At 43.1% G+C, this 22,178-nt stretch overlaps 1 protein-coding gene across 6 annotated transcripts in view; it reads left to right on the top strand.

The window, feature by feature from the left end:
* Nucleotides 1–22,178, top strand: part of RERE (arginine-glutamic acid dipeptide repeats) — a 255,086-nt gene that overhangs the window by 191,378 nt on the left and 41,530 nt on the right. For all 6 annotated transcript variants that reach the window (XM_064470535.1, XM_064470534.1, XM_064470533.1 and 3 more), the window contains one exon: nt 7,304–7,384. In XM_064470535.1, coding sequence (XP_064326605.1) covers nt 7,304–7,384 — 81 coding nt within the window. The remainder of the gene's footprint in view (nt 1–7,303; nt 7,385–22,178) is intronic.

The raw sequence follows: 22,178 nt of genomic DNA, 5'->3' as shown, positions 1-22,178 counted from the left end.
TCTCCTGAATGAAGAAGCAAATTGAATAAGTGTGTTTTGGGGGTAAGGGATGCTATCAAGCAAGCAAACAAAAAAGTATCTGTACACACATCCACATACATGTATATGGTTATTCTTCTCTAGTCTTGCTGTACAAAATGATCACCTGCATGCGTGCCTTCCCTCTTGGACTGGAAGTCTGGGATCATGTTTGGCACGACCTAAGAAATGTTTACCTGTTTACAGTTGTGAAAGGGGACTGGCAAAAAACCCCAAACCCAACCAAATTTGTCTCAAAATTGATTACTTAAAATTTGTAGTTTGCAATTAAGCAGCAAGAAGTGGCATTGCGGGGGTTGGCCGGCATTTATTACTGTTCATGCTTCACTGTCATAGCTGGTGCAGCGTACGGTGCACCAAGTACAGTGAAGGATCTTTCCTTGCTGTTATTGCACAAGTCTCTGCAAGCCAAACAGGTCATGAAAGAGCTTGTGTGTATAGTGTCAGCGGTCATCAAAGCACGGGCCTTCCCCTACAGCAGAGGTCTCTTGCAGCAGAGTTTTGCAGTAAGTGGCTGCAGACATTTTCAAGGAGTTGCCAGGCTGTGCAAACAGTTTCTCATACCTTTGCGTGGTTTTGTCAGAGAAGAGAATAATAAGGTCCTGCAAATCATAACCTGTGCTTCAGCGCAGCCTCTTCAGGAGGAGACTCTTAAATTGCAAGCGGGTGGCAGTTTTACTTCCTGCAGGAGCAGACAAAGAAGGGCTGTGGTTAGAGATGGGACAGAGCGGTAAACTTAACCTAAGAGCATCTGAGATGTTGTAGGCTAAAGGCAGATAACAGAGGGAACAGTGGGAACACAGGTATTTCCGCAAAGACCTACTGCTTCTGCTTGCGTGCGTGAGGTCTGCACGCATCTCCGGTGCCAGGGTCTGTGGATCAACATGTGGAGGCACTTGGGGAAGGCTTACGGCGTCTCTCTCTTAAACAAGTTTGCCAGCTAGGTGATTTTTTGCGAGGTGGCTGTTAAGTGATGTAACACACACCAGCCCAAGTATCTAAGGCTGAGGGTAAAATTGCTTGCTACTTCAAAACTAAGTTCAAAAAACGTTAAGCAGAGTTACGGTAGTGACAGGAAACAATAAAACGAAGTTCAGATGAGGTTGAGGCATATCCTGTTCTCCTAGCAGCAGGGCTTGTTAAAGGAACATAGCAGAGGCCTGAACGTAGATTTTTCTTGATAGTTCCTCTTTCCCAGTGGACTGATTTCTTTTTTTGTTCTTTTTAACAAAGGTTTCAGGTGAGCTTCGTTGAGTCATCATGCTTGTTCCTCATGCTACTGTTGTAACCTAGAATATTCTGTTACCTCGGGACCAGTCCTTGTTCGTGGCAAGTTGTTCTGAGGATGTGTGTTCTTTGGCCAAGAAATTTCTGTGCAACATCTCTCCCTTCTGCCCTACAAAAGGGTCTCTTCCCCTCGTTTCTTTTGTAGCTTTCTCCCCTCTTTAGCTGGCAATTTGTGCATCTTCAAATTGTGTTGTGGAAGTCTTTGACTATCCCATTCTCTCTCTGACCAGGCAGAGCGTCTGTCCGTCCCTCCACCAGCTCCTCCATCACGCAGCCTCCCTGGGCTTGTGCCACAAAGTGTTTTCCCCCAGCTTTCACCAAGCCGCCAGTGCCCAGCCTGGGCTGGTGGAGAAGGCAGGACTGAGAAAGCCTGCCAGCTGAGGCTGGAAGTGGACGGTGCACAGCAAGGGCGCAGCAATCTGACCACAACTTCCCATCCCTGAGAGACCTTCCCTCCTCCGGCCACAGTCCTCGCTGGTGCTGTGTCTTGGGGCAGCTGGGCTTGTTCTGGGTGGCACAAGGGCGGTGTCCAGGGCACAAAGCGGCTTGCGCAGAGAGTTAGAGGCATGCTGTCTGTCTGCAGTGGTTTGGCGGATTCTGAGAATAGCTTGGATATGTGTGACAGCTGCATTTTCTTTAATTTAAAGCACCCCTTTTGCCTCTGATGGAATTACTTACTGAGCAGTACTTAGTCCTGTCTGCTACTGAGCATATGGAATTCCTTTGAGGAAAAGATACAATAAATACTAGCATAATTTTCTGCCTGAGCCAGTTATAGTTTGGTGAAAAAATGTGTGAATAACACAAGTTGTAAGAGACCCCTGACATCTTTAGGCTAAACTGTCTTTTCTTAAGGAGACTAGCAGGATGATTGTTTCTTGAGGACAGTATATATCATTTAACGTTATCAGCAATTGCCTTTATTTGCACTGTACACGCATAAGCAAAATATATTAAAACTCAGCCAAGCTTTTAATAAAATGCACTCTGTGCACTGAAATTCAGCAAGTGCGCGTATACAGTGTCTGCATGCCGAAAAATTGTTCGGGGCAATCTATAAATGTGCTGTACGTTTACCAGAAGTTTTGCACATATAAACAGATTTCATTTTCTTTTCGGAACAACTACCATAATTTTTCATCTTGTGAAATTTCAGAAATAAAGATGCTTTTATGCATTTAGCGTTTATTTGCTGTTAGCTATTAAAACCCTGTAAATTTTCCTACTGTATTTACTATGAAATTAAAAAGGCATGTTAAGTATGGAAGATGGAGAAAACTTCAGTTGACATCTGCCTAGAAAACCTTGAGCCTTTCAAAATGTGCACTGTACCTACTGCTTTCGTGACAGAAAAATCTTCCATTTTTATATGCTCATAAGTAAGGAAAAGGTTGAGAGAAGAACTTGCTTTTCTTGGACACGGCCTAAAGAGGAGATTTTTTTTTTAGAAAGATTTGAGGGGGAAAAAAAAAATTATCCTTATTTCCTGGATTAAGAAGGACCAGAAAAGGCTCTGTTTTTTGTTTGCTTGTTTGTAAATATATTGCATTACAACGTACTCTTCACTAATTAGCCAGGTAGAAGTCATGGGAAGGGAATGAAATAGCACATGGATTTTCTTAGCGAAATAAGTTTGATCTGAACCTGATGGAAGCAGCACCTCAGAATAGACATATTAGTAGCAGTTATGAATTCACAGTTTTATCAGAGTCGTCCTGCCTTTCTGAAGCCCGGGAGGTTTTGGCTTGAAATTCTTAAGTTGATTAAACAGCTGTACTAGCTGTTATTCTTGCACGCTTGTAGAAACAGCTTTATCTTAGATTTCTGCATTAAAGGAAAAAAAAAAATGAACTGGGAACCTCAGTTCCTTGTTAAAACCTGGGGTGCTGAATTTCAGCATGCAGCAGCAAATTCTTCCTGCCAAGCTGTAATCTCTTGATAATAGAAACCCTGACGCATAACCTTAACTACAGCTTTGCAATGGCATTATCATCACATTGATAAACATGCCATCTGAGCTCTGTTAGTCTGAACATAATGGCTTTGTGTATCTTGTCATGATATTTGTTTCTCAGGATAAAATATGGGACCTGCAAGTAACACATATGCAAACATTAACATGCTTGTTCCTTGTTCTTCCCTGGTTATTTATAGCTCCCCGTTTACACATTGTAGCAGGCTACCGCAGAATCTAATAGGTTTCGTCGGGGAAGCTCAAATTATAAAATGGAATTAGGAGATCTTGTGTGGCGGCTGGTCAATAGCCATGGTAACCACTTTGTAAAATAGAACTGTGGTGTCTGTCAACACTGACTGACCCAGCAAGCCCTGGGGTTTCCTAACGCTGCCTCACAGCAATAACTACCCCTAGCATTTTTTTAAATTGTGTTACAGTTTGTTGTCAGTGAACAGTACAAACAGCAATGCCGACAGGATCCTGTCGTAAATAATGTTTAAGTTAAACATGAGAGGTAAAATGGAAATGTTTAATTTTTAAAAGCACAGAACTTGGATTTTTAAACCATTGCGCTCTAGAGCCACTTCCCCTTTTGATCAAAACTTTTCTCGTGCATCCATAGGTTTAAGCCTCGTCGTTCTACCAGCCCTGTATTGTAAGACTGTTTTAATTCAGCAGCTGTCATTTTCAGATGCCTTCTGTGAGCAGTGCAACATCTCCTGCACCATTAAAATGCAGACATAAAATTTGTTGCATGTCATTTGTGCAGAGGAGAGAAAATTTAAACTGTGTTATGCAGTCTGTTTTACGAGACACTGGGGAGCGACAGGTCACTTCTGATTTGGTGTGCAACTATTTAGTTCTGTTAGATTTAAAAACATTTACAGGTCTCTATTCTGCTTGACTTGGAGACAAGAAGTAGCTGTTCTTGCTGCAGGCTAAGGGAGAACTGAACGTGGTGCCTGAATTAATGGAAGACTAGAATAGGAAGGAAAAATCTGAAAAAGAAAATGTTATTAAAAATCTTGATCATTTTGTTAAGCCTTAGAATCTCTGCCTAAGTTCCTGAAACTGTTTTGTGTGTGCTTTGTTCTTCATGTATTCAGTAGTGGCACTCTCTCGCCTTTCAGTAGAGACACACAACTATTTTACAGTTGGATATCTTGCACTGCCTCAGTGGCCTAGTAATAACTCTGTATGGCACCGATAAAAGTGACAGCGTAATTGCCCAAAATTTCAGAATGCCAGAAGGATTGACTTCATTCATATTTGGAAATTTGGAACAGCATTTCAAGCTCCCTCTAATTCTGTTATTCAGATAGGCTATATGCGAGGCTTATGATCCCGGTAGGGATTTTCAAAGGAAAACAGTTTGTCACAGGCTCTTTAATACAGAGTTGAATCACAACACAAAACAAATGAAAATAGTTTGGTTAAAAGGAATCTTAAAAAATAAATAAAATAGTCTCCTGAGAATTCAGATGTACCATAGTAAAGTCTTTGACAAAATGAGGAATAGGGAATCGGGCCTTTTCATTTTATGCAGTGGACCAGATTGTGCTCTCCTATTCCCTGTGCTTTTTCATCTATGGTTGGAGTGTTCCAGCTCTGGTTTCTTCTTATTCCCCTACAGCTTTTTATGTCGCCTTTTCCTATATATGCTCTGTTAACTGATGCTGCAAAAACATCGCTCCTCAGATACAGTCCACGAGGCAGCAATGTCAAAGCCAGGAACCGAGCTGCATCCTTTAGAATCTGAGTTCCCTTCGGATTGCCTGTTTCTAAATGCTTCTTGATTTTAGTTGATATTCATTCTTTATGATACAGACAGGAATTATATTGCTCTTTGGGATGTTGGGAGCGGTATGGGGGCAGGGTGGTTTGCCTTGTTGCTGCTGCCATCTTTTCTTGCCCAGAAGCACAAACTAGAAGAGGTATGCATATGGCGCCTCGGCCGAATGAAGATTCCTTGTCTTCCACAGGGTAAAAAGTGAGAGGTGTGCGTGTGCATAGTGACCAGTTTCGGTCAGTCTTGGCTCCTTCTCTGCGGGTATTTGTGCGACTGCCCTGCGAATGTGGGCTGGTACCTTGCCGTTAGTAAAATTGTCCTTGTTCGGGATCCCAAGCGCCCCTGTCACGGCACTCGTGAACTCCCAGTCCTCTGTTTGCTGGTTTAAAAGGAGCAGGTGGGTACGAGCAAATGGTATACTGGAAGGAGCTGTAATCTCGAAGCGTATACAACTGGTGGTTAATTCTCATCTCTGTGCCCCCAGGCATGTTCCTGGCGAACCCTAGCAGTCTTGCTGGTTTTGAGGGTCAGGGTTAGGTAAGGATAGATCCCTGTGGGAGCGTATCTGCAGAATAATATGCATGAGGTTCCAAAGAGACTGCTTACTCATATTCAGCATTGTGGTGGGAGCTCAGGAGGTATACAGAGCACTCTCTAGTGAATTACCATTTCTGGGATTCCTTCTGCACAATATGGAAGCCTCTAATCACCTGCCCCCCTCCTTCAAGTAGGTGTTTGCAAGAAGCTGTGGCCCAAAATGCATTAAGCCAACATGAGGTATGTTTCTTTTTAGGGAATTCTCAATTTTCCTCTCCCCCAGAACGGTGGGGCTCATATGCTCAACATGCCTCTTCTTTTTGGCAGGTAGAATTCGGTATTTGCTAGTGTTTATACCTGTATGTTTATTATAGGAAAGGAAGAAGTCCTCAGGGCTGGCCCTTCCAAAAAGAGGCGCTCTGTGCTTGGTTCTGCCTCCTGGTAGTGATTCACGGTGGTGAAATGTTGGGGTGTAGGTGAGACTGGTCCCAGAGCTGCAGGCTGAGATGGACGGGGCGCGCTGCGGGAGATGCGCCGAAGGAAGGTGCTGGCCCCGGGAGAGGAGAGGAGGAGGAGGAGGGGGGCGAGCGATGCTTGCAGCCCGAGGCTAAGGCGGTGTCTTGCGGGGAGGGGGGTGTTGCAGAGGGGAAACGTGGGTGCGAGGGGCAGCTGGGCGGGGGGGGCGAGTAAAGAAGGGCAGCCGGGGGACGCGGCCGATGAGATGCAGCAACCGGCGGCGCAGAAAGCGGCTGCCGAGCCGGCAGGGAGCGGCGGGGGGCTTGCCCGGGGGCGAGGGGCCCGGGGCGGGAGCGGGGGGGGGCCGGCGATCCAGGCCGCCTTTTGCGGCGCGCCCCGCGGGTGCCGCGCCGCCCAGCCCCGCCGCCATCACATGCTGGGCGGCCGCCGCCTCCCGCTCGCCTCGCCTCGGCTCGGCTGGGCTCGGCTCCTCCGCTCGCCTGGCTGCCCCCCACCCCCCGGCCGCCATCGCCGCGGGGCGGCCCCGCCGCGCCCCCCACCTGCGCCCGCACCGCCAGGCCCGCACCGCCGCCTCCCGCCCGGCCCCGGCCCCGGCGGGCGGCTGCAGGGCGAGGGGGGGAGGAGGAGGAGGAGGAGGAGGAAGTGTCTCGGCGTGGCAGGCGACCGCGGACCGCTGCGAGCCGCCGAGGGGGAGCGGCGGCGCTCGGCTTTCGGCAGGCGGAGGAGGGTTTCCTCGGGAAGCCGTTTGCTGGGATTCCTCTGAAAATTCAGGGAGGGTGAATCCGGAGGGCTGGCGCCTGCAAGGACTCCTTAACCCCTGCGACACCTTCTCCGGAGAGTCACTTTTCTCCCCTGAAAAATCAGCGTTGCGTATTCTCCTTCGCCTGCTGCTTCTTAGTTGCAAAATAGACTTGGAGGGAGCCGTGCGGCGGAATACTTGGGTCGTTTTGGAAAAGAACTGACTGTGGTACTGACTTTTTTCTTTTTTAAGCTTCAAATGTTGGAAGTTTGTCGTGGAAGGGAATGCGGTTTGAATTTTTCGGTATCTTTTCAAAGCCTTTTCCCCCCTCTCTGCTCCCAGTTGCTCTGTAGGTATACGTTTTCTTCTATCGACGGTCCTTAAGCTAGAGAACATTGTTTGGCTGTTGTGCTGATTAACGAGATTTTTTTCTTTTCCCCTTCTGCTGACATACTATTTTTGTTATCTTTTATCACAGAAACGTTTCATTAAGGGGTTGAGGCAGTACGGCAAGAACTTCTTCAGGATCCGAAAGGAGTTGCTTCCAAATAAGGAGACCGTAAGTACATTTGGACTTTATGTAATTTGCTTTTTCTCTTGCTGCTTCAGCCTTTGATCTTACGAAACTGTTTCCTTTTCACCCTGAATTCTCTTCGGTTAAATGGAAGAGAAATCCACAGCCGGAAAAGGTAGCTGTAATTTTTAGTGCAGTTTTTAGGTCTTGCTGTATGAAAGATGTTACATAAAATAGTCGTGATCGCTGGACGGAGTCGCTGAGGTGGGATGAAGTGTATTTATGGAGACCAAATCTAATTTTAAATTCTGACATTGCGATGGGATAATACATTTATGTCACCCAGTTGGGCTCAAATGGCAGTGGGTAATTAAAGAAAGCCTAAACCAAAACAAAATCTAATTGAATCTGGAAGGCTGAGGTATGTGCCTGCTCCTGCGACCTGCAGAATTCAGTTGTTGTGTTTAACTCTTCATGTTCCTGAAGCGTGTGGATGGCAAGCGTGAAACTTCAGTGTCTGAACTGATCTGTGGCTTCCTACTGAACTGAACTTCCTAAAGCTTCCATAATGTCATTCTGCTGAAAATCCTGGCAAGTGCGTGGAAGGAAGATAGGCGGGGAGGGGTGGTTGACTTCTTCAAAGGCAAGAGGTTTTGGGAAGCCTTGGGAATCTAGTTACTTTTCCATTAGTCCTAATTGCCAAGCTTCTCTAGAAGCTTCGGTTTCTGTTCTGCAGGTGTCATTTAACTGCTGGGAGGGTGGTTTTGGAAAGCAGTTTTCATATTTGTTAAGAATTTGAAGGGCGATAATGAAAATTGAGGTAGGCTGTGTTCTAGTGTTGTGTTAGTGATCTGGAAAATATTTACTTAAAGCATAACTGGTTGTTTAGACTTCTGTATGTGGAATTTGGATGTTCAGGAGTGAAGGTCGTTACTGCAAAAATATTTTTAAACTTATCGCTGTAGGGTGTTTCTGTTCTCTTCTGAGATGTTCTTGTGCGGCGACACTGCGATATCACAATCTTTCACTGGTAAATAGTAACACCGCGCAAGTCAAATAGGAAGGGGAGATGAGATGATTCCTGAAGTGCCTCAGTTGGTGTATGTGCGCACTGATACTCCTGCTGAGAATGATGAGAAAACTTTAACTACTGATCGAGCGTAAGTAGACTTTGCTTTAGCGTTCTGTTGGATTTTGAGGCAGGAAGGCCCAGTGTTGGAAAGATGACAGCTTAGAAGGAATGCTGAAGTAGTGTGCGTCTTAGCAACATCTAACAAACCCAGCGCGTAGCTTAAGCAGTCCTTTCCTCCTTTCTTTAGAACGTCTCCTAGCAATGTATTTAGGAAAAATTGGTGTTTACTTTAGAAATGAGTTCTGCTGATGGTAAAGTTACTGAGAGGCAAAACGTGTCTTTGTGAGAGAGGAGAACAGTTTGTGGGAGAAAGGAAAAGAAAAACTAAAGAACTGAGAGTTGGGAGCAGGTGCCTGACCCTGTTTGTACGACTTGACTTCTACATTTGAACTTGGGTATCAGGCCTAAGGGTTTTTGTTAAAGTTTTGCAAGTTTGCGAGTAGTGGGAAACTTCATGAAAGCTATCATTTTCCAAGCGTTACATTTTTGTTTCATTAGGTCTAAAGTTTTAGTACAGAGGAGAGTAAATACTAAGTTTGAGCAACTGGGAAGCAGCGTGGTGGTGGTTTCGAGCAGGCTTTTTTAGCCCCTAGTGGTAACTGATCTACAAATAACCTCTGGCCTACAACGGGTTGTTTAATCTCCGTTTCCTATTTTTGCCTACAGCTCTCACTTCTGCTTTCTTTTAATTCCCAATCTTTTTCAGACAAAATTTATAGCACTCTTGCTATAGTAAGACATGCAGAATAAAGGCTACAGTAAATAATATTTGACTATCCAGTTTTGCCTTTCCTCCTGAAAGAGGAATAATGAATAATGTAAATTACAGGGCCATGGGATTAATTTGTCTGTATGTTTTCATCAGAATAATTTCAGATACTTTGCCTGCCATTTTTCTCTTGCAATGTGAAGTAACCCTCTAGCAATTCCAGAAACGCTAGGAAAAAAAGGCCTTATTTTCCTGTTTAGCCACCATATTAACATGAGGTGAAACTCTAAAAAATTATGGTATGGACGCAGAAGCACTACGGCAGCTCCCAAGTTCTGCAAAAGCTACTTGAAAATGAGCCGGGGCGTTCCTGAAGTGACTTGCCCTAAATGGAAACCAGGCTATAGGTCAGTGCGTCCTGCACGTTTCTAATTTATTAGCGTTTACCTTAGCAGTCACTGAAGCCTGTGCGGAGGGGAGCCAGGGTTTTTGCCTCTCTGCAAAACCCACTTAAAGTTAAATCTCCTTGTTGTCATGCTTCTTGTAAAATGCATGCCTTTCGTAGACACTTATAGTTATGCTGCTTTCTCTAGGGCAGAGCTCTCCCTGATGCCGCCTTGAGCCCTGCGCTTGGAGCATTGCAGTAGTGGAAGATAAGCAATACGATAGAAACACAAAACGATTGTAGAGACTAGGCCTATTTTATATTAAATCAAGCCGATGCTGCTGCATGGGAAGTCAGAATATAGAGGTCAATATGACATTGTATTTCTTCTATAGTATCGGCAGGTGTAAAGTGGCCGTGGTGAGAGATGAGAATTAGGCCGTTCTTGTACTGAGTTTTCACAAGCATGTTAGGGAGTGTCCTATTTGAGTTCTCCCTTTGCTATTTTTTTTCTGTCCACAGTTAATGTAGCGTATCTTCTAAGAAAACCCTGTGTTTGTCAATGTGTGTTTAGTTTAACGTAGTTTTTCAATATTTTTTTTTAAATTGTTTCTTCTAAAGAATAACTGGCAAGAAAACTTTATGAAAGAAAATATTTGCTGCATATCAAAGCTGTGTGTTTAAGGTCTTCACTCTTACTCTTTATTTCAAATTTCCAGTTTATTTTAGAGTTTATGCCCAGGAGGGGTTCCCAGTGGGCATGAGTTGTAAATAGCTGTAGCATTCACTTCAGGCTTTTACAAGCAAGAGACAGAGGAGCTAAAATCAGCTCTTACCTGAGTTGGCCCTCCGCTGAGACGGCAACGCTGAACCGGATCAAGGAAAGCCAGTAGTTTTAAGGGCTGGGTGTTCACCTTGTGCTGCTCTGGAGAGAAAGTGCTTCCATGTAGATGAGCTTAAATAAAACTTCTGAAACTTCCTTGGGTTTACATTGATTTCTGTCTTAAATCTACCTTCTCTGTTCCCACGTATCTTTCTTCCTTTCTCCTGGATAGTTTTCTCTTAGTCGGTTATAGCTGTGGTTGGATGGCACAGCTCAAGTATCGTATTCTCATTTGGCTCATGCTTAGCAGCAGTTTTGATCTGCATGGTAAGCTGAGAAATAAGAATTTTGGAGGCACCTATGTGACCATGAACAGTTTTCGTTAGTAACTTTCGTATAAATTCATACGTTGTGAGAATGCAAGGTACACAGCAGGCAACAAGTTTTCTTAAGTATCTGAGTTGGCTTTAAATGTGATTTCTCCCCTCCCCCCCCCCCCCCCCCCCCCCGGGTTAATTTGCTAAAACTTTGTGATAATATGGGATTTTCAAAGTATTTAAAATTCTCTGCTCTGAATTCTTTAGGTGATTACACTGAGCTACTTGAATTTGAGAGTTTTAGAAGCACCAGCATTATGATAGGCCTGAGATAAACATACTTAAAGGCCTAGGAGGATGGGGATTGACTTACTGTGTTCTTGTAAATAGCTTAACTCTGTGTTAGTGACATGCAAAGGTAAATAGGATTGTGGAATGAAGGTGAGGCTGTGCAGAGCAATAATGTCTGGTCAGAGCAGGAGGCGGAGGACGCCAAGCCGTGGTGTCAGCTTGCTCAGAGTTAGAGCTGGGGCCTGTTCCGCTCAGCCTACCCTTGCGCTGGTGTCTCAAATGCTTCTGTAAGCTTCAGTTAGGGTCCAGTTTCAATTTGCCTGAACTATTTAAGGCCGTGGTCCCAGAAGAAATAGATTTGTTTTCCCCTGGCCGGCGTTGCTGCAGCCTGCTTTATGTCAGAGGTGGTGGCTGACCAGCGGAACTCAAATGTCATACTCCGGGTAGTTGGCTGCTAGAAATGGAGGGGGATGTACGTGATTGTTCCTTTGGCAGCCTTACGTAGGTTTAAGTATAATATCATGTTATATCATTACATAGCCATGGCGTATGTGGCAACTGAACGGAGGTTTTGGAAACGCTTTCATGGGAATAGGCCCAAGTGCTTTTGACCTCTTCTACCTATTTTTAAAACTGGGGGTGACACCTATCTGAATGTTCTGAGGTTCTCGAATGAATCCTCCCGCATTCTTCAGGGAAGGTTTATGGTACAGTGATTGTGACCGTGGTCTAATTGTCTGCTTGTCTTTTTTCTGGCAGGCCGAAGCTCCTTAGTGAGCCTTGTACAGCTCCTTCCTTAGTGAGAAGTCTAAAAAGAGGACAGTGAATCTTTGTGGAGGCATGCAGACTTCAGTCTGGTTTTGTTTTGCATTTCCCTGTTGAGCACATAGGTACCTTTGGTGTGTGTGACTTTTGGTTTGGCTGCTTTAGCAAGAGACGACAGAGCGCGATCGAAAGGTCTTGCCTCTGGGTGGATGCTTCTGTATTTAGCTTTAAAACACAGTGTAAATAAAGGTCATGAATATAAACCGTTTTCCTTAGATCAAAATACCTGCAATGTGCTGTATTTGTGTGTGTAAGAACTATATATGCATCACTTTAGGAAAAATACTCTCTCTTCTGATAGTAAAATCCTCCTCTCCAAATTAAATGCTGTTGGGATTTATCTCAGAGACTAAATAAGCTGTGCTCTGTTAATGTTAGGAGACAAAATGAGTGCAATGTGAGTTCTCAGCATAAAGTTCTGTTTAATTTTAGATTGGGGTTTAGATAAACAATTTTATTCTTGCCTCATTAATGCTTAATCTTGTGTTACATAATATACAATATTGGCTTCCTGAATGGCTCTTAAATACAGTGTAAATGTGTAGGAGCTGAAAGGTCACTGCCGTTACCATATGTGCAGGCTGGCAAGGTGTTTGCCCTCTCTGAGGGCAGGCTGTATGCTATTCATGTCCACAAACAGCCTTAGTACTATTTGTGCAAAATTCTCAGGAGCATATGAAAGGTAGATTCTCCCTTGGCCTGATTGTTCAAATAGCAGTTTACCTTTGATCAAAAGAGGGGGATAATTAGGTGACTGTATTTTGATCTGTTAGTGTAAAGTGATTAGTTAGCCCTACATTGGCTTTTTAATGTTTGCATTTAGTGGTATGACTTATTTGTACCAATAGCTGAGTTTGTGTCAGTGGCATGGGCATTATCACTGTATTCCTTTCCCAAAGGAAATATATTTTATTTGCTGGTATATTCCCCTAATGAGAGGATATTAATGCATTGCATAGTCAGGGCATATTCTTTCCTGACTTGTCTCTGCTGCAGGAGCGTTCAGAAAGGGACAGGCTATGTAAGCCTTTTCGTTTGAAAGCTGAACCTTTTCCCTTAATAACTTGTTCTAGCCTAGAAGCAGTCAGAGCTGAAATTTTCCATTAGGGTTTGAAGCGACTGCCAACATAAACAGCCACTGCTTCTTTTCATTTAATCTCTGCTCACTGCTGCTAGTGCTTCCATTGCATGGATATTACAGTTGGAGGGTTTTGTTCTTGTTAAAACAGGGACTATAGGCTTCACATTTTAAAAATGATAGCCTAAGACTTTTTTTCTTTAGTCATAGCAGCTACCCTACTGGGCTTCAGTCCATTTTGAAAAATGGGCAGAGGCACCAGTTGGTTGCTTTTGCTGTGTAAATGAAACCACTGATTTATTTGCATAGCAAATTCATCTGTAGGGAGCACGTTGCCTTCTTTCTTTTCTTTCTTTTTCTTTTTTTTTTTTTTTTTGAGTGTGACTATCTTAGCTGATTGAGGGAGAACACTAAATTAATATGTTTGGCTTTAAGGTAAAGCACTGTACTGAGGAGGCATACAGTAATTCAGTTCACGCTTCTCACCGGGAGCAGAATAAGTAAGCCAAAGATTTTAATGAAATGCTGAGCTCATAGGAGCTGAGCTCAGATGGAGATATTCGTAAATTTAAGTGGCACTGAGCTGAAAGCTGTTTACAAAGACCAGATCATCTGTACGGGATGTTCAGTATATGTGTTCACTGTGATCTGGCTTGTTTTTAAAAGTTTAACTGTTAAACCTACTGCAAATGTCATCATTTTATTAGATAATAAACCAGAAGGTTTGGAAAGGTCTTTAAAGAGACATAAAGGTTTAACTCAAGTATACACCATGTCATCTCCATCTCTAAAACTGATTTTAGGCCTTACAGGTGAGTAGAGCTGCGGACCGTATACTTTACTGGGCAAGCTTGGGCCACAGTTCCAGCTTTGTGGTTTATATATCATGCCTGTTCCTTTTGTTTCAGTTTCTTGAGTTTCTTCTTTCAACTTAACATATCCTGAAGGTACATATTGCTTATCTCTTAAACCCTTGCTCTGTGGACCGCCTTTTTACACCGACTGTTCGCTTTTAGGGCCCGGTGCCACTAGTGTGTGGTCATCTGATGAATGACTATGGTTACATCTTCCAAAGACCAAAATACCCTTTCGCATACCTGTGTGTCTCGATTTCAGCTGAAGCAAGTAAAACCAAAAAAAGAAAGTACCTAATGTTTTATTTGTTTTAAATCTCTTAAGCTTTCTCTTAAGAGACTAAAATAGTTCATTTTCAGATGTATTATTTTACTTTTGTATTCTAGAGGTAATTTACAGTGTCATCAGCTCAAAAACTGGGCTGCTTATTTGAGTTTCTTACTAAAAAAACCTTTGTAGGTGAAGAGCAGAAAGCCAGAAGGTGTGTTTACTGTGCCAACTGGACTCTAGAATTGCGTTGAGCACGGGTAACAAATCAACTCTACACTCTGGGGTTTTTTTATTATTTTACATTACAAGATTGAAACTCATTGTTTATTTTTTTTTTCTGAAGGTTTAGAGGTAGGTAGGGGTAAAATATCGTTGCAAGCAAAAGAGGGCCATTAGGCAATTGCATGGAGTTCTGACAGAGAGCCAAAAAGGACAATTTCTGCTTTGCCGTGAAAGGTATGTAGCTGAAGGTCTGAGCCAAGATTATTTGGGAAATTGATACAATATTGTCTGAGTCTTCCTCAACAACTGAGGGAACGCAGTGCTTCTGTGACTGCTCATAGTTCTGTTATACTGCATTTGCCTCACCTTCTGTTTGTAATTCACTATCGTAAGGCACTTTTTTGTTTATTTTCTTATTGTGAATTCTCTTTTCTGTATCTATGCTGAAGGGAAGGGTATGCGTGACTCTGGTTGAAGTGGTTTTGTTCGTTAGCAGCTGTATTCTTTTTATTCTATATTTTTCTTTCCCTATGAGAAAAAGAATCTAGCTTTTCTCCTGTTGTAGCAGTTGCCAGATTGTATCAAACACTCGGACATCAGTCCTAAGGTCCTGTGAATCTCAGGTACATAAAATAGGTTTCTATTTGAGAATTTGTGCAGTTTATTTTCATGGTTCAGTGTCCTTTCCTGGCAAGATTCTCTTCCATGGATGCTGTGCACCAAACCCTTCATGTTGTGTGTTTTCCATCCAGCTAATGACTGAAGATACGCTTTAAAACTTGAAGATGGCTTTCAGAAAGGCAAAAATAACCAAGTCATACAAGCAACAGTGATGGCCGTAGGACATCCTGTCCTAGAACAATGCTAATGTTATCACATTTGGGTAACCCCTTGAAGAAATTAAATCTGTATAATCCTGCCTCGTGTTTGACTTTTGAGATGGCTTAATGGAGAAGTGTTCTAAAGGTAATCCTCTCTGTGGTACTAACTCACAGACCACAACTGATATCTGAGCATCTTATGATCTTTAATCGTATACCTAATGTACGGCACCGCTGGGTGCGGAATTGAAGTTTTTGCAGGCTAAGAGCCGATTCAGAAGCAAACCTAGTGACTTGCTCAGGGAAACCGAAAACATCTGTGGCAAAGCAGGAAGATAAGCCTTGATGTCCTTTAATAGTTGCATTGATGTAAAAGCAATGTTGCACAAATCTCAGCGTGCAAGTACTTGATTTAATCTATGAAAGATACACATGAATCAATGGTTTTGTTTTATGGCACGTTAAAGACTTCTGTTGTGCATGAGCATGGCATTCTAAGGTGGCATTGTCTGTCCCGGGGTTGGGGGGTGGTGGGATGGGACGGGACCAATGGGGGCAACACGGTGCAGGTCTCTTTGGAAGAGCAGTGCTGAATATATGCTTCAGGTGGTGTGTCCCTGCTGCTGGTTAGTCCCTCTTTAAACTTGCTGTACGGAGCAGACGAAGGAATTCCTTTTGAAAAGGGTTTTTAGAAAGGGAGGGGGATGTGGAGACAAGTGGGTTTGGCCAGTGGTGAGTTTCATGGCAATTGCTCAAGCTTGAGATACTGAAAAACAAACTGCATTGGAACTCAAGCAGCTTTTGCAGCTAATTCAACTTCTGTGTTTAAACTTGATGTTTATGGCCTATAAGTAATTGTTTTTTCGATTTTGTGTGTGTGTATTTGGGCCAAATTTTATGCTTAGTTACCCACTGGAAGCCAGCGCAGGCTGCTCACAGGCAGCTTTTGCCAGACTGGTGGCTTGCTTGCATTTGAGGAACAAACATTCTGTCTTGCTACTTGATTTTCTCCTCTTCAGCACCCACACTGCTTTCTTACCCTAGTCAGGGATAATGAAGATTAATTACAAATGTACCGTTAAGGGGAAGAAGAAGGAGCAGGGGCAGCCAGATTGTAGCTAACATAACTGAGGGTGTTATCTAAGTGTTGTCCCAAGCGGTGCCGTTTCACGTGTGTATTTACTGTGTGTGTGAGAGAAAGAGATTGCGATTTCAAAAGCCATTGCAGCAGTTTTCTTTGAATATTCAAGTTCAAGAAGTAAAGAAATATGAACAGCTTTGACCCGTTGAGAGAGTCATGTTACAGGAGTGTCAGGGAGATCTGGAGCGCTTAGTGGTGCAATGCAGTTTTGAGTTCCTTAACACAGACATTCATAAAACTGTTGTCCAGGTTGCGTGGAGTTCGCCAGAGCAAGCCATTGGGGGCAAAAGGTTGTGCACTGGGGGGGGGGAAATAATCTGTTGGCAGAGTGTAAACTATACTTTTAATGTGTCTTGCCTGCCACACTGAGCATGAAATTAACTTTCTTCTTCTACAACAGATCATTGGCCTTAATCGTCGCTTCCTGCCCCAGATGGCACCGTAAGAACAGTATCTACAGTGTTCTTTTGGCATAGAATCAGCCCCCAAATACATTATTCAGTCCTAAATATCCTGTAATACGCTGCTATAACTGTACTGTGAGAACAAGACAATAACAACTTCAGTAGACAGATGCACTCATTTTGTCATTTTTGTTTCAAACCAGCTGTAAAAAAGAAGCAGTGCTTGATTACTGTTTTTGTTGTTTTTTTTTCTTGCCAAGGAAAACTCCCAGGAATTACACAGATTGTGGAATAAACTGAGAATGGGGAGTTAAGAATAGTGGCTTTTGTTTAAAGGGGCTGTGCCACAGGGGAAACTAAGGCAGTTTGTGGATATAATAGGCTCTGTAAGCCTTGTGCTTTAAGAAACGGTGAATATCACAAGCTGAAATCTGCTACGTTTGCTTTTGGTTTGTTTCCCCTCTCTATTTTGTATCTGAAAGAAAAGTGCTTAGGAGTATGATAGAATTCAAATTCTCAGGACATGGAAATGCTAATGATTGCATATTGGTGGTGGTTTCTTTTGGGTAAACATCCACTGCTTTGATCACAGCAGCAGGTAAGAGAAGAGGCCTATTCTGCGAGGTATTCGGTTGGTGGGAGTAAGGCTGCAAATCTGAACCGTAGCCGTATGTGTGTATGGTGGATTTATAGTGGGGGATTGCTTTCCCTGCCAAGAGGTAGAGGGCACTTTCAGACACCTTAATGTCTTCAGGTATGTGGAAAACAAAAACAATGAAGCTGTGAGCCATGTGAAGCGCTTAGGCTTTGGATTTCCCTGCTCCTGCTTGTGCGTGGCATCTCGCAAGACTGGGGTCCACCATTTGTGCTGTTTGCGCGTTCTCAGAGTAAAAGGGGCTCCCTCTGCTGACGGTGCTTCCGACGTTGCCCCAGGTAGAGCTAGACTCTTGTCCTGCAGTAAAGAAGTTCAGCACACTGCTTCACTTCTTGCTTTTATCCTAGTTGAGAAGGTACAGGTAGTGGCGCACCAAACATTTGAGTAATCCAAGCAGCTTCCACAGAAAACCTCTTGACAGGGGTGTTTCCTTATATTTAGATCTTTTGAAATTAAATTTTTCAATTCCCCTTTTCTTTGTAAACCTGAACTTAGAAACTTTCTCTTTTGGGGAGATGTAAATGAAAGAGATAGTTTCCTAAGTAATTGCTATATTTAAGAACTTGGAGTCTTAAGAAATAGGCAAAGGGTCATGACATTAATGACAAAATCAGAACTGCTGACAGTACTCATGGTTGGGAAATCCTTATTAGCTCTGGTCATCTGGTGCGTAGGAGAATATTGCTCCTTTTTTTAATGCTACCGAACTCTTGTACAGCAGTAAGAAATCTTCCACGAAAAAGGTGCTGTTAAGTACTTTTATTTCCATGGTGAAGTAGATTGTTCTTGTTGGGTGGAACAGTTGATTCCTCTGCTTCCCTTCCCCCAAACATACTTTGTGCTCCCTTTTCCCTCCCTCCCAATGGCCCTGACACAAACTGAATTATTTTGTACACTGCCTGTAGACCCTAACGTTTAAAGAGAGGGAGAGTACATTCCAGGTTGTAAAACAGCTCTTTCCTTGTGCAATCTGAGAAGTCCTCCCTGTTGTTTAATTCTGAGCCTGCTTTGTGCATAGTGCCTCTTGTTGTGTAAAGCGCTAGGACATCCCACAGGAACTCTTGATTTATTTTGCTAACTCTGCCCTTCTCTGTGGTTCAGAAACCTCTAATGATCTGTGAAGCTCCAAGATTTTTGAGTTGAACAGTAGTAGTTTTAAGAACCTCCTCCACTACATGAAAGTCTTAACGCTTTCCACATGCTGGGCTTTTGGCCTCATGAAAAGCTGACCTCCTACAAATAGAGTTTGTAAAGCTAGGCATCCTGGGCCAGGCCTCGGTAACGCTGCTTGGGGAGGGAATGTAATGAAAACTCTGGGCTCTTGGCCAGCAAGGAAGATGTGATACAGTGAACATGTTTCTGTTGCCCTTTGTTACTGTTCAAGTTTGATTAGCTTTGTTTCGGTAAGCTTAATTATGTTGGGTTGGTTTTTTTGTTTGTTTGCTGGGGGTTTTTTATGGCTAAGGAGGGGATCTTTGCCAAAGCACAAGTCTTCCATTACCTGAATTGCAGTGGGAGGGAACCAGAGAAATAAATCATGCCACTTCCCCGACAAACAAACAAAAGAAAACCCCTAACCAAAGCCCCCCAAAAGAAACCCTGTTGAACTATAAAAATAACCCTTTTCTCTCTTCTTTCCTTGTTCCTGCAGTCCTATCATAATTATTTTCCATCTGTAACTTTCCCTTCCCTGAGTTTCTCTTAGACCTTTGGGGTTAAGAGTGAATTTAGACAAATATGCAATGCTAACTGCGTTACTCGGATTTATCTTTCCTACTCAGCAGCACAAGATAAGGGAAAGAGGGATTTTGCCGTTCTAAACGCCTATTTCTGCGAGGCCGAAAGACACATTCGTTGCCTGTCTGTGTAGGAGAGGGTGTGTCATGTAAGCGTCATGACCTCATCAGAGATTGTACTTGATAGTTTGTGTAGGAAGTTGTTTTGTTGGGGTTTTTTTTGTTTATTTTTTTTTCCTGGGCAGTGCTCTTCACGTTTAGGGGTTGTGGTTCACTAGAGCTTAACTGCCTTTGCTGCAGTTTTGATGTTGCACAGACTACACTTTCTGCATAGGTTTCCTTTCATCATATTAGAGTAATAGAGTTGCAGTATATAACGGCTTAGGTACTAGAAGAACATAATTTACTGAAATAGGTGGGTTTTGGCTTGGACCCTGGTTTTCTTCTGCAGAATTTCATACCTTGCAGATTCAGATGTGATTACCAATATGTGCCATAAACCTTGTACGCTCTAGATGCTTTAAAGAGCATATGGAAAAATGCGTTTATCCTAATTCCCGCTGTTAGATCAGATCCAGTATGTAGAATAACTGTGGGCTGTATAACTGGACTTTCACCTTGTTATGACGAGACGACATGGACAAAGGCCTGCCTTCCACCTTCAATGTGTGCTCAAGTTGTATTGATTTAACAATTCCGGCTCATGTTCTTATTCTGTGCCATTTGATGTGATAGATTATTTTCGTTGTTGTTTTTGTTGCCTGGCTTTAAAAGAACATTCTTGTGTTGAGAGCAGAGGAGCTTCTAAAAAGAATTTGCCTGCTCACTGTGGGCATAAAGCTCTCCTCCCTATCTTTCCCTTATTTATATTCTTTTTAAGGTGAGTCATGTTTTTGTTTCAGAGAACTCTGTGTTTCTTAAACCTGTAAGCTTTTCAAAAACGATTCAAATGATTTTTCAGCTGAAGGATGAAACGAGGAAACTGAAGTCTTAGATTTGAACAACCAGAGAGTTTTAACCCATAGCTGTCCAAGTTATATTTGGAAATAATGCATGTACTTTTAAAAGTTTTGATAGGTGTGTATCTACTGTAGAGAGACAAATGGACATTGCAGGCTGCTGTTTGTGGTTCTTATGAACCACGAGCTTGCCCTGCTCGTATCATCTGAATGTTTTTCCTTGGAGCATAGTAATAGTGCTGCTGCTGAAGACAAATCAATGGGATTGTTAAGTGTTTAAGTGAAAACTACCCTACCGTTTTCCCACCTCGTCTGACCACTCTATTATAGTCCTTATTGCACTCGTACTCAATCTCAAGTCATGTCTCAGAAACAAACAAACAAACAAAAACAACAAAAAACACACACAGAGGGAAAAAAAACAAACCAACCACAAAAAAACCAACCAAACAAAAAAAACCCCCACCAAACCAAACCCACCCAGCCACGCTGGAATTTAGAAATTGTGACTGTAGAAGTTTTCACTGCTTCAGCAATTAAGTAGTATGTAACAAATTTATGTGAATCACCACTGAATAGCTAGTTTTATATGTCAATGTCTGTGCCAAACCAGTGTTAAGTTTTTGGGGTTTTTTGAATTACTGAGGTTTTGCTTGGACCTTTTCAAGTGAACTAATGTAGAAGAGATACAGGAAGCTTTTAAAACTGAGTTTCATGTTACGTTTGATTGCTTTAGTTGTCATCCTGGAGCTGAAAATGTGGGTGGAATCCTGCAGGCTGTAGATAAACAGCCTTTCTGGTGCACGATTCAGTCTTGGTTGGTCATTCCATAAAGGTCACATTAAAATGAGGAAAAAAACCACCCCAAAACCAAACCACAAAAAAAAAGCCCAGACTAGTAGGGACTTCTTATTTTAGGATTAAGAAGTTCTTTGGGGTGCTGATTTTTTTTTTATATCCTTGCTTCGGTCTCTCTCCAGGAATATATAATTTCTCCTTCAGTGCTAAAAAGAGTCCGTTGTGTAACTTCCCAAATACTCTTGTTAATCAGCCTCCAGCTTTTGCAGCTTCACTGGAGCTGTAATACTCTCTTGGCAAAAGGAAGGCCAAAACGAAGAGGTAGTTTCTTTAATTGGGTTAATGTCTGTAGTTGGAGTCTTTGCAGATTGAGCAGTGCAGGGGGAAAACCCAGCTAGTGGAAACCTGGTGGATAGACATTGATGGATACAGTTTGCTCTGACACTTCAATTAGACCTGTCCGTTTCTGAGTGGTTGTTACCAGATGGAAGGACGGGGCTGGGGGGGAGCTGGTCTGTTGGGCCTGAGATCATCCATCTGCTTTTATTCCTCTTCTCCCCCACTTCCCAAGGTCACCTTCATCTGCAGTATATGGTGGGGATTTCCATTTTGTTTCATTAGAAGTGTTTCTGAAGGGCAGCAGGAAAGTAAGTTAGATGCTGCCAAAGCTTTGTTGCCTCTGTATTATTTTGCCTTGTCTCCATAATAATTAATGTTGACGTTGCTTGCTTGAAGGCCGCTGGGTTCCTGGCAGCTCTGCTTTCTTACTCCCCCGGGGATCGGTTAGCCGTGGGATGTGTGCCCTCTGAGATGCAGCCGCTGAAAAATAAGTTGTAGATACCTGCATCTTCTCTGAACAGAAACAGCGTGCCCATTAATTAAATCCTGTAATAGTTGTGGGAGGCTTCCTCTGTTGGCTTTGAAGCGTTTCTGAGGAATTCTGTGAAACGGCGCCTTCTGAACGCTGTGCGCTCCGCGTGCCTTGGTGCTAGGAGGTTGCAGGCTCTACACCTGTTGTGGGCCCGCCTGGGTGTCTGGGGTCACGCTGCTGCAAATTTTTCTAAGCCTGGTGAGTAACCAAACCACAGTACAAAATAGCTAGTGAACCACAGAAAAAGCTTTGTTCGTGTGTTTGGCTATTAGAATGGTTTCAATTATGAGCCCATTTTGCAGTAGCGTGTGTTTGATGGATTAGGGAAACATGAGGAACAGAAAACCTGTCTTTGTCTCTCGGGTCTTCCAAAGGGAGGAAGAAGTGTGTGTTCCTCGGGTTGGCGACAGCTTTCTTCTTGGTAGGGAAATGCAAGTTAAGGCGGCCTGCGTGGTTTCAAATATAAAAAAGAAATAACCACAGTAAATACACACAACCGCTATAAGAATTTTTTTAATTCGGAGTTGTGAGATACTCGCTTATATGC

This window comes from Phalacrocorax carbo, chromosome 20 (genome assembly GCF_963921805.1).
Source record: "Phalacrocorax carbo chromosome 20, bPhaCar2.1, whole genome shotgun sequence".
NCBI lineage: Eukaryota > Metazoa > Chordata > Aves > Suliformes > Phalacrocoracidae > Phalacrocorax > Phalacrocorax carbo.
This window is presented reverse-complemented; position numbering and strand designations above follow the sequence as displayed.